Source organism: Pleurodeles waltl, chromosome 6 (assembly GCF_031143425.1).
Source record: "Pleurodeles waltl isolate 20211129_DDA chromosome 6, aPleWal1.hap1.20221129, whole genome shotgun sequence".
In the NCBI taxonomy this organism is placed as follows: Eukaryota; Metazoa; Chordata; class Amphibia; order Caudata; family Salamandridae; genus Pleurodeles; species Pleurodeles waltl.
In genome coordinates, this window is record NC_090445.1 from 688,976,563 (window position 1) to 688,989,416 (window position 12,854).

The following is a 12,854-nucleotide window of genomic DNA, read 5'->3' on the forward strand; positions in this document are numbered from 1 at the left end:
GAAAGGTTGAAAGAGATAGTTGAGGTAGAGAGGAAAGAAGGTTCGGAGAGAGATATGCTTTTGTGTTAGAAAGAGAGAGAAAAGAACAGTTGATGCTAGAGAAAAATAGCTAGAGAAATAGAGATAACCACAACAGAGTAAGAAGGAAAGGGAACAGAGGTAGAATGAGAGAAAGGGGAGATGGATAAGTGAGGTATTGAAATAACAGTGAGATAATTTGAGAGGATGGGGAAGTGAGAGACAAAGCAGTGGGATAAGGAGAGATGAGTTTGTGATGGACCTGTGAGGTAAAGAGAGAAACGATGGAAATGAGGTGGAGGGGTTGTGGTGAGATGGAGAAAAGACTGAGCAAGAAGTAGAGAGTGCTTAGGTAGTACAGATACAGACAGAGAGATAAAGATGGAAAGGTGAAGTAATGATAGAGATAAGGTTGCATGAGAAGTGGAGTAGATGGAAGAGAGATACAGGGAGTTTAGATGGAAAAGGTGCAGTGGAGTAGAGAGCGAGAGATGAGGTAGAAAGGGTCCTGAGGTAGAGAGATGGTATAGAGAGTAATAAAAATAGAAGTAGGCACACAGAGTGTTGAGAGAGGGGTAGGGTCATGAGAGAGTCAGAGGGGGATAAAGTTGAATGTGGTAAATTGGGTATTTAAGAGGTAGACAAAGGTGAGGCACAGAGAGTACAGAGAGCTAAGAGAGAGGAGGAAGGTACACAAAGAAGTAGAGCTAGAGAGAGAGGTTAGGTGGGAGGGTGAAGTTTGAAAAGGCGAGGAGAAGTAAGGAAAGAGATACCCAAATACTTCTTCCAGCAAGACCACAGGCTCTGGCAGCCACAGGTTTCAAAAGCACAACCTGGCAGCACATACATTTCCACATGTGTTTGTGGTGCCACATTCTGTGTTTGTGTTTTTGAAACTTGGGTCTTCTGATGTCAGTGGTCTGTCCCAAGGCTGAAGAAGGAAGGCACCACCAAACTAGAGGTGAGATAAAGCTGTCTTTGCTTTTAACATTGACAACATTTCGCACTAGTCATTGCTGATATGTCTGTCTTATAAAAATGCATTTAACTGTTTCTGGGACTTTGTTAATTCTGGACTATTCCAATCATAATATTCAAAATTGAAGTAAACTGATTTGAGCAGTGTGCCACAAGTTTCCTTATGTCCATTTATTCACACTATCCACCTCAAGACAGAACATGTGTGTGTGGTACCCGCAGGTCTAGTGCTTTGCAGAGTGGCAGAGTGGCATCTAGTATCCTTTGGAAGTTTCAGTGACTGTTTTCCTTAACTGTGCAGTATCCTTAGAGGAAGGCACTGACTGCTGAGAGCCACGCCTTGCTTGTAAATCTTTCTTTAAGTGTTGTTCATTTACATATATTTACTGTTAGGAGTCACAGTCCTATCTTCCACTTCCACTTCCACATCGGTGAGCAGATGAAACTTTACCCTGAGTGTTAAGTATGATCATTGCATAACTTGTCAAACAGTACCGGGATTGTGGAATGACAAATCTGTCCTCTTTCGATTCCACATCATGACTGTTTCCTCCACAGGCGGAACATCCTGTCTCTTTCTCTCCCTGAATGTTCTCTTACATCCCCTCTTTCTTTATTTGAGGTTGAGGTTTTTTTAGGTTGAATCTAGACAGCACTTGCGCTATCGCTTAGCAACCTGTTGTATATGGTTTGTGGAGTTCAACTTCATCCATTGCTTGCCATTGCTTTTCATTTGTCTGTGTCAGTTTCCTTTAAAAACCCTTGCTTGCTAATGATCGTTGCCTCTCCTTGTCCCTCCGTTCTCTATTTAGCTACCACCCAAGGAGCAGCCCCTAACTACTCAGTGGCCCTACAGTGGAGAGGGTATCTGTTAGTTCCAGCACACTCTTTTTTCTGTTAGTTTCCTTCTCTTCAAGCAAGTCAGTGTGTGTGCATATCTTTTCCACATGGCAGCATAAATAAGCAGAGAACAGCATTGTAACATGATGCGGCGTGCTCGATCGCTGCCAGCCTCTGTCGGTGGGTTGCTGGGTGACCCAGTACACCACCTGCACTCCTCGATGAAACATCTACACCCTTGGTTGTGAGCAAGCGCGCAGGACAGCACCACAACCAAGTGGAGAACGGCATCGTACCACTTTGGCAGAGTTTGGGACTAATTTGACATTTATTTACGTGAGCTTTTCACAAGCGCAATTGTTTATCATAAGGCACTTTTCATGCCACTTACCCCGCCCTGGTCTCTGCCATTACAGCCCTGGTTCAGTGTGTGCAACACAAAAGGATAATGGACGGAGTGCTGAAACCTTTCAAACACTCACCCCGACTCTCAGATCTGGGTTTAATCCATTGTTCCTTTGCTCATCATGCCACCACAGTTTGGGCCCAACCATTTGCAAATCAGTCTTGACCCTGTTGAATCCAGTGGCAGAGTGTGTGAGCATCAAAGTGATGGCTACAGGAGGCTCAGCTCGTGACTCTCATGCATGCTGTGCTGTTTCTCCCTCAGCTCCTCTTGTGCTTACTGTGCCCTTGTCCTCCCCTGCTCAGTGCATTGTGGCCATAGAAGTTCTCACACTCCCCACCTGTTGCCTCCTTTCTTGCAGCCCCTGTCCTGTGCATGCAGGACAAAGAGAAGGAGATGGTAAGCTTTGCCTGTAACCAGAAGGAAACCTTGGGAGCAAGTCAAACAACTTCACTGGATGGGAGACTGTTGTAATTACTTAACCTATGGGTCGAACCATTTTGTATATTATCTTACTACTTTCCCTCATCCATTTTCCTTCCTCCCTCCCCTTCCGATTCTAATGGAATGTTCCTGTCAGTTGAGACGATAGTGATTGTGTTTAGATTGGTATGTGAGAGAGTTTCCTTGACTGAAAAGCTGATGGTGTATTATTAAACATTACTGAAGAACTACTAGGTGCTTTGGACTAATTATAACGGAGACATTGGAGAAAGATTGCATGCATTGTTTATTAACTACTTGGGAATTTATCTGTGAATGCTTTTTACAAGCACAACTATTTTTCATAACAGCACTTTTCACAAGCGCTTCTGTGTGCCCCGCTCTCTCGTACTCTTTCGTGCGTGCCACACTGCTCCGCCCCTAGCTCCTCTTGTGCTCGGCGTCCCTTCTGCCACTTAGCCTGCCCCCACCCTCTCCTGCTCACTGAGTTGTTGGGGTAAGAACAGGTAGCAAAGCTCACCAGTATGCATTCATCCGTAGTATTGCAATAATCTTTTTAAATCACCCCAATAATATCTGTGCCTTAACCCCCAAATTGCCATCTGATCAACGCAGTTCCCACAGCGTTGCTCGACTATTTTGAAGTCACACCTCTATGGCAACCCGTCTGTCATCATTGTAACTCTCACATATTTCCTCTGATAAATCTTGCAGCCTAGTTACGGAATTCAACTGAGTCTCGCATAGTTTACATTTAAATTTATTTGGAAATTGAGAGTCTCAGGCCCACCGGCATATCTCCACAGTGTTTACTGCAATCGTATGGGAAAGCTGAGCGCCTTTTAACCACATGCACTTTTATGGTGCCTCAAAAAAAAGACGGGAGTTCCGTATCAACTTCTCCCCGAGCCCCCGGGCTCTCTCACAGTCATTACAGCACCGAGCACATAGGGCGCCCCGCAGGTATTCAAAGACTGTGTGGTTGGGATTACGTTAGTCTCAGCCTTCGAAATGTAGCTCAAGTTGCGAATAATGAACAGGATCTTGCTGTTCTACTGACTCACTTAATTTTTCCATTTGCATCCAACTTTTTTTCCCTTCAGCAAACCATTTGGCTACTTTTAGAACTAGAATTTGTTGTCTTTGAACTGAGAGACATCAGCTGTACAGTAATAAAAATAGCACAATTTTTATTAAAAGCAACTTTTCTGTATTCATTAGGTGACAGTGGACACTTGGAAAATGCAGGAGTTGGCAAAACCGAAGAGTACTAAAAGAACTCCTATGCTGAGGCAATCCCCATAGACATCCAATCCACACTACAGAATTCCACATAACGCCGCAAAATTCAACAGCATACCACATAATTAAACTCCACTACATACCACTCCACAACACAAAATACCATTCCACATAAATACACTCCATAATACACAATCCCACTCACATAATCCGAGTACACTCAATACCACATAATTAATATCCACATATTTCCACTGCACACCTTGCCACATAAATCCACTACACAAATCCACTCCATTACACACAATTCCACAACTAACAATTCCAATCCAACCAACATAATCCCACTGCACACCACATACATACACTCCATAACACATGGGTAAAAGACATTGTCATTTACAGCGCCAATACTTCTAACTCAAGCAAATGCGAGACCTATTGCATTTCCAATGCTTGTCTCTCTGCACTTGGTCAAAGTCTGATGAGGAAAAACAAAAGTGGGTACCAAAAAATGAGTGCTAGTGTCCAGCACCTGCAACCAATGCACAAATTAAGCATGAGGCACAATCCTCAGGAAAGACTTCTTTCACAGCACACAGTGAGTTTTCCTCTTTGTTTTCTCTTTCATGTGCAGAAAGCCACTGCTCAATGGAGGCAGGGGTTCATGCCTTGCCGCTCAATACCTTGAACGTTAGAGGGGTTGGTTTCCCACAGACTTTGCACTTTGAAAAGCTTGCGAGCCCAACAAAAACACTAAAAATGTATGAGTCAGGGGACTTTGCAATTTCTTATTCTTCTAGACATATTGTGATCTCCGTTGTTAAACACCTGAAAATGTTTTTTTGAGGGGGCTTGCTAGTTCTCTCCACTTCTCAACAAAGGGGTTCTTCTGTTTGATCTTTCGTGCAGAGGAAGGGTAGGTAACGGCTTGCATTTGCAGAGATCTAAGTAGATCTCAGTACAAGAATAGCAGGTAGTGCGTCAGGTCAGGATTGAGGCACAACACTAGAACTATGTGTGACCAACAGATGGCGCTGAAGGGCAGCAGTGAGAACCACATGACAGCTTTGTTTGCTGTGGGAAACATCTGGAGTGGATTCTACTCAGTGTGTCTGCCTCAGTGCAAAAAGCGCAGGTGCTGCTATAGGTCTAACTTAGGCTGGAATTGTATATTTGGGCCCCATCAGTGGATTTTCGGGTGTACGGCAGGTCAGGACTGAGTCTCCTCAAGTCATTGCTGCGCTGCAGGTAATAGCTGGAGGCATTCACAGCGCTGTATGTTTTTCCATTTGTACTTAACGGTCGCTCTTTTTACACAGGAGAGCCCGAGTTCCGCTATCTTGCGGGTGCTCATGGGAATGAAGTGATTGGCCGCGAGCTGCTGCTTCTGCTCATGCAGTTCATGTGCTTGGAGTACCTGGCAGGAAATCCACGCATTAAACACCTCGTTAAAGAGACCAGAATCCACTTCCTTCCGTCCATCAACCCCGATGGATACGAAAAGGCCTACGAGGTGGTGAGTTCCAGGTTATTACTGATGAATTGCTGTCATTAGAGAGTCTTTGAATGCCACATGGGGCTTAGATTGCTTGTGCGCCTGGCCTTTTCTACAAATTGTATTGTATTGTAATAGTATTTATAAAGCGCTTACTACCCCTGACGAGGCGTCAAAGCGCGTTTCGGCGAGTAGTCCGCTACTCCGAAACCCAAAAGGAATTAGTGGTGGATTAATATAGGGAAATATGAGTACAGTTTATTATTATTATGAGTTAATTTGAGCCGCGAATATGTGAGTTTGTTAGTTGGATTGACTGGAGTAATGGAGGGGTGGAGGAGGGAAGAATCCAGAAGTGTTAATTGGGAGTTTATGGTAATAGGATTTAGACTTGGTATGAGTAAAGGGGGGATGAAAGGGGGAAGAGTCTGTGGGAAGGGTTAGGGAGATCATAGTAGCAGGAGGGGTTTTGGATGAGTTACCGGTGAGATAAATGAGAGAGTATTTAGTAGGGTTGTTTGGGAGTTCATGGTAGTAAAGTGAGGTTTGGGTGAGTTAGATGTGGAAGAGGAGGGAAGAGCTTAGGCAGGGTTATTAAGGAGGTGAAAGTAGTAGAATGGATTTGGGATGAGTCAGAGTGGGAATGAAGGATAGATTGATAGAGACATGACATATGGTGATGGGTAGACAAAGTGTGATATAAAATGAGAGCAGTAATTCATAAGTATCTAATATAACAATTTATCTATGTGCAGTCCATAGCTGTTTGAATATGGTGGTTATGAAGGAAAGAGGCAACTCTTGAGTAGTTTTCTGAAGACAAGATAGTTATCTGTGGCTCTTATAGTTGGGGGTAATGAATTCCATAGTTTCGCTGCTTGAATGGAGAAGGATGTACCACCTATAGTCTTTTCTTGTATGGTCAGCATAACCACAACAGATACACTGGGAATGCAGATCAGTGTAAATCTTTCTCTGCCCACAAAGTGAACAGGATTTGAAAAGAGATTTCACTCTGTCAGCCATGGTGGCCATGCCAAACCCTACTGCAAATATCGTGCAGACTGGTGGTGGGGGTTCAGTCACAAAGGGGTAATGAACAGACAGTATGTTAAGGCATTTATTTATTTATGCATCTACTTTTTTTATTATTTATTAGGGAGATTTTGCTTAGCGCATACTGGGCCAGTTTATTCGTCCAAGTGTTAATGCAATGGCATATACCGCATAACAACAAAATAGTGGACTAAATTGGAACTAGTCGCAGTCACATCATTATTTAATATGTATTCCAGATCTAGAAAGACTTTTAGATCAATACAAATATGTATGCTGGTCAATGAGGAAAATGGCATACCTAGTTTGATTATACGTGTTGCGTGCAGTACAAAGCTTGATCCTCATAGTAAAGTCCTCACTAAAGAAGATAAAACATATATGGGTTCCCATCGACACAGAATAAGCATCTGGATAAGGAGTGGTAAAAGAAATGTTCTAAGTCTCAGATAATACTGTGTGTTAAAGTAATATTATATACACGATCAGGATATCTAGGCACATACTTTAATGAAGTACTCCTGATGCGGCTGATGGTGTCAATTTTGGATCCAGTTGGAGAGTAACAAACACAGAAGATAAATTATCAGTCTTTCGATTTTGGAAGTGGCTATTTAGCAGCCATCGTCCAAATAGTACATAAACACTGCTATATACCCAGCAGCTAGAAAAATAGTACATAATCTCCATTATTTGTCCATTGGTTGGCTAAATATCTCAAACTTCACTATCTTTCCACAGGCAAATATCAAAGATTATGTACTATTTGACCAGCAGCAGGGTAAATACTGTAAATCTTTATTTAGCTGGACATGAACAAGCAAGGGAATGACAGTGATGGACAGCTTGTAATGGTGCAGGGACATGCGTGAAGCATTTGAAAGTAAGTGCATATTGAAATGTACAAAAGTATGTACAAAAGTAAGTACATTCATTCATCTAAGATGTTCACAGATAAAAGAATTAAAATCAATTCGAATTTAAACCAAGACATGTAGAAATCATACTTCTGCTTCAGAAGCTTCAGGTTATGGCACACATTTTATGTCGCACCATGGGAGAATTTGGCTGTTTGCATATGACTCGTTAAAGTTATTTGAGCAAAGCATAGTGAGTATAGTTTTAGTGCATATTGCCTAAATGTTTTCTTCATGATCGTCCTCTTGAAGATTTTGGGGATTCCTATGTAAAGCCTTGTGCTTGTTTGTGGCTTCTTTTTAAGGAGGATTGTGCTTGGTTAGTAGTTCAGACCTGGTAACACAGCAGGAGATAGAAAGCAGCAGCAAACAGAGCAGAGAGATGGATGGTATTTTAGCTACAGAGTGAGAAGTGCTTACACATGCAATTGGTGTCAGGAGGAATCATTCTTTGGGGCAATTGCAGGGGGCAAATTGGATGAAGACACAGTAATGGAGCTAATGTGGAATAAGGGAAGAGAGAGCAAAGGACATATAATCTAATCATGAGGACTAGAATGATCAAGGACAGAGGACACCAGGAACAAAAGGATGAGGAACAGTGCCAGGAGAGACTGGAAAAGGGGTACCAGAGAGAGAAGGATCAGCGGGATGTAGAGCAGTGAGACTAGGACGCAGAGGGCCTGGGCCAGAAGGAGCAGAAGGACCAGGGGTAAGAGGACCATGGTGCCCTGGACCTGCAGAACGAGGATGGCTAAGAGGGTACAAGGGCACTGATCAGGACCAGGGGGAATAAAAAGGACCAGGGCCAGGATTAGCAGACCCAGGTGAGCAGAGCCAAGAAAAACAGCACCAATAGAGCAGTTTAAAGGAGGATTGGGGACAGATGGACTAGGAGTACAGAGATCACATTGAGTAGGATCAGTAGGCTAGAAGCAGAAGAACCAGGACCAGGATTACCGTGACAGAGAAGGACTAGGGCTAGCAGGATAAGGAGTCACTGAAAGGACCAGAAAGTCTAGACCCTGGGGTCAAACTTCTCTAAGAGGTCACACTTAGGAGGACCCTAAACCAGGATGAGAGGAACTACATAAGCCAGAGTGTCATGCACCATGGGAACTAGGTGGGACAAGGCAAGGGAGTCAAGGATACTATGATGAGCCCTAGGACAGGGAGGACAAGTACCAGAAGGACCAGAACAAGATGGAACAGGCAGTCCAGGGAACCAGGAGGATTAGTAGGACTAGAAAGTGGTAAGAGAACCAGGGTGATTAGGATGGCTACATAAACTAAGGCCAGTGGGTCCCCCACGAGAAAACTACATCAAGGAGGACCAGGCAAAGGAGAACTAGTACTAAGAAGACATGGACTGGGGAGCCAGAGACAGAAGGATTTTGAACAAGAAACCCATGGGGACCAGCGGGAAACCCATGGGGGTGCAAGCCCAAGTGGATTGGGGGACCAGAATTAGGTAAGAAGGATGAAAAGGGCCAGAACAGGGAGCTTTTGTAATAGGAGGACCAGGATCTAGAGGGCCAGGAATGGGAGTGTTTGGGAACATCTACCAGAAGGGGAAGGCCAAGAAACTGTAAAGCTAGTGTGGACATCAGAGCTAGGGAAGGCTTTGATGATCAGCGGCGGGCAAGGACAAGTTAATGCAGAGCTGTGAGGAAAAGGTGCAGGAGGATAAGGAGAACTAGCATCAGGAGAATCAGGACCAGATTGGGGAGGACCTTGAGGGAAAAATGACAAGTAAGACCAGGATACCAGAATAAGCAGGATATGGAGTAAGAAGACCAGGGTTCCAGGACCTAGGGCACCAGCAGGGCCAAAGTAAGCAGAACTAGATGGACTAAGAGGATCAAGACCAGAAGAACTAAGCACAGGGCTAAGAGCACCATGATGATCAGGACCTAGGAGACCAGGACTCGGGGTACAAAACGAACAGACTGAATAGAAACTGGGGCAGCAGGACTAGGTTGAGAATGGATCAGTCATAACAAGGCCAACCAGAGCCAGAAAGACCAAGGTGTCTGGACAGAGGTGGTGAGGAGGACCAGCATCAAAGTGATCAGCCTCAGGAGGAGCTGCAAAACATGAACCAGGATCAAGAGGACCACAACCATTGCCTGCAATGCCATCAATACCAAGAAGACAATGAATGGAGCCAAGAGAACCAGGGCACCCACATAAGGAGAACAAGGAACAGGTAGGCCAAACCAGGAAGACAATGACCGTTGAGGCCAGGTGGGCCAAGGGGACCAACAGGATCAGGCCCTAAAATACCAGGAGTAGGATGGACAGGGTGAGAGGGAGCAGAACAAGGTCACCTGGACCAATAGAAAAAGGGCTAAATTATTAGAAGGCAAGGTTTATGATGATCAGTATGAGAAGACAAGAAGGTCCAGGTGAACCAGGATCAAGGGGTTGAAGACTAGATGGCTAGGAGGACCAAGGCCAGGAGAATCAGGCCAAGGAGAAACCAAACTATAAGGTCCAGGTGTAGGAGGATCATGTCCAGTGGGCACAAAACCATGAGAAGGACAAGGATTATGAAAACCAATCATAGGAGCAAGGACTTTTTAAGGCATGGGCAAAGCAGACACTTGCCCATGGCCCCCACCTTCCACTGAGCCACCAAGTAAAGTAGACTTCCTCTTTATACAGCTTACCTCTTCCTATTTTCACATCACCCAGCCTCCCACTTCTCTGTCTGCCTCTATCTCAGAGTCTTTCTCATTTTGCCCAGTGGCATTTTATGATTTTGGGGGCACTGGAAATACATATTTAAACTGTTTTCATATGAATCAAGTTTCTTAAAGTTTGTTCAGCATAATGCAGGCTTTAATTAGCAGAAAAGGTACAAACAGGGTGCTCCAAAATATCTTGCACAGGTCCAGAATCCTTAAGACAACATTGAATAGGAGGACCAGTACGAGGTCATAGAGGACCATGTTGACTGCGGCCAAGGCAATCAAAGCTAAAAGGATGACCTCTTAGAGGAGCAGGACACAGAAGACCAGGGGACCAAGAGGACCAGCAGCTGGGTACCAGGAGACAGATGAACCTGGTGAGGAGGATCAGACGGACCAGGATAAAAGGGGCAAGGTCAAGTGGACAAGGAAGAGCCAGGAGAAGCTGGTCTGGAAGGACAAGGACGGCCAGGAGGACCAGGATGAGGAAGATTAGACATACAAAGAGCTGACCAAGGGGAACGGGAGCAAGAGGATCAAGTCCAAGGGACACACAATTAGGAGAAAACCACAGACTCGAAGGACCAGGAAGACCTAAACCAAGAGGGCAACAACAAGAAAAAACAGGTGGACTAGGACCAACAACCACATCCAGAAGCACAGGAATTAATAGAATCATGGCAAGAAGGACCAGTGGGACCACAACCATGGAAATGAGGAATCAGGAGGACAAAGAGGCCCAGACCTGGATGGCAGAAGCTAGGAGGACCCAGCTGGATGGCTAAAACCAGGAAGGTTGAGTGGGTAGCAGTCTGACCAGAAAAAGGAGACTCAAGACTACAAGGAAAAGTTAGACCACAGTCAAGATGACAAGAAGCAGAAGGGAGTCGAGGGCTAGAGAATCATTATCACATAGAGAAGGACCAGGAGAACTAGGGAGAACAGAAACAGGTGGACTAAGGCCAATGACCCAATTGGAGAGGATTAGGTTAACTAGAAGGATCAGGATAAGTGGGACAAAGAAAAAGGCTAAGAGGACAGGGAAATTATGACCAAGGGGATCAGGACCTGGAGTACCTATTTGAGCGGGAGAACCAGGACCTGATGCAGGAGAACTAGGGCAACAAGGATCAGGAGGGCCAAGGAGACCAGACCACGAACAACATGGTCAAACTCAAGTGGACAGACTAGGATCAGGATGACCAAGCCCAAGAGGACCCAATAAGGGGGACCATGGCCAGTGGATTTAGTACCAAGTGGACCGCTGGACCAGGAGGACAGGTAAAAAGGCCAGGAGCATCAAGATGACAGAGGACATGGAGGTTAAGACCCATAAAAACTAGCACAAAAGTGCCAGGATAGAAGATCAGTAGAATCAGGAAAAAGGTAAATAAGGCCAAGAGAACCAGGAAGGACCAATGCAAAGAATGACCATGACAAGAAGTTTAAGGCAGGGGCAGGGCTAGGAAGACCAGGACCAAGAAGGACTAGAGAAAACCAGTACTAAGTGAACATGGCTTGGGGCCAGGCACAGGACGAAGTCCAGGAGAACCAGAGAACTTTGAATAGGGCTAGGGTGAGGTGAAAGACCAGGAGACAGAAAAGAACTAAGAGCAGACGGGAGAAGAGTGGGATGAGGAGGAGACCTGTGTGATACTCAGCCACATGCATTAAAATACCCCTCTTGTAAACTGTACCTACTCTTGTTTTTCATGGTGTCATCCGCTAGAGACCCCCACACTTTCAGGCCACTTAAGCACTAATGGTAAGTAAAAAGCACAGCATGCAAAGTGGATAAAAAGCCAGGACTGTCATATCCTCAGCTCTGAGTGACAGCAAAGGCTGTCCAATGCTGACAGAGTGGTCTGAAGATGGATGGGACAGATGGGCTGACACTATAGAGAGGGCCCTGAAGGTAGATGGATGAAAAGGGCTGTGGCTGTGAAGGATGGCAACAAGAGTTTTAATAGCACAATCTTGAAGTCAGCAAAAATGATTAATGGCTAACAAAGGGTGTCAGAGAGATATGGCACTCAGCAGAGTGGAGCTTAAAATCAGAAGGAGGCTTTGGCGAGCAGAAGAGGGAGTCAGGCATGCTGCAGATAGATTTTCTCAGATGCCCTAATGACAGACTCTAAGCAAAAAAGGGCTCTGTCAGCTGTGTTAGCACTGAGAACTGAGGTCACCAGTGGTAACGTCAGAAGCAGAAATGTAGTCTGCAAAAATCTGACCGCAAATTAAGGGGTGGTAGAGATGCATATGTGGCAGAAGTGTTTGAAGAACAGCAAAGAGGCTCTGAATGTCAAAACTGGCAGAACAGTTTGCAAATCTCTTGGGTTTCAGAGGCATTTGAAGATGGATGGTGGGGTTCTAAAGGCTGAAGAAAGGGTTAGAAGGGCTGTTATGGTAGCAGATATCATACCAAAGTGGTCTGGGCCTCACAGATGGGACCTTGGGCCAATATAAATAACTGAAAAGCCAATAAAGGTATTCTGAAGACAAAGATGAGGCTGTGAGACAAATATTAGGGGTTTGTGATCATCAAGGGACACCAGCTAGGTTCAGTGGCCTATGAAGGTTCGCAAAAGTGGGAACAGACTCCTGAGTGGCAGCAAGGCTGGAGTCATGGGGACTGTGGGGAGGGAAAGTTAACATAAGTGAGTAATCTAGGACAGCACAACAATGTGAAGGCTGACAGAGTGCTGAAAGGTGATTGCCAAGATCAACAAGGGGGATCAAAGTGCCTGTTTAAGGTCAGTGAT

General features: G+C 44.9%; 1 protein-coding gene across 1 annotated transcript in view; it reads left to right on the forward strand.

The window, feature by feature from the left end:
- CPXM2 (carboxypeptidase X, M14 family member 2) overlaps window positions 1-12,854 on the forward strand; it is a 357,136-nt gene that overhangs the window by 231,541 nt on the left and 112,741 nt on the right. The window contains exon 9 of the mRNA XM_069239134.1: window positions 5,251-5,447. Within this exon, the coding sequence (XP_069095235.1) occupies window positions 5,251-5,447 (197 nt within the window). The remainder of the gene's footprint in view (window positions 1-5,250; window positions 5,448-12,854) is intronic.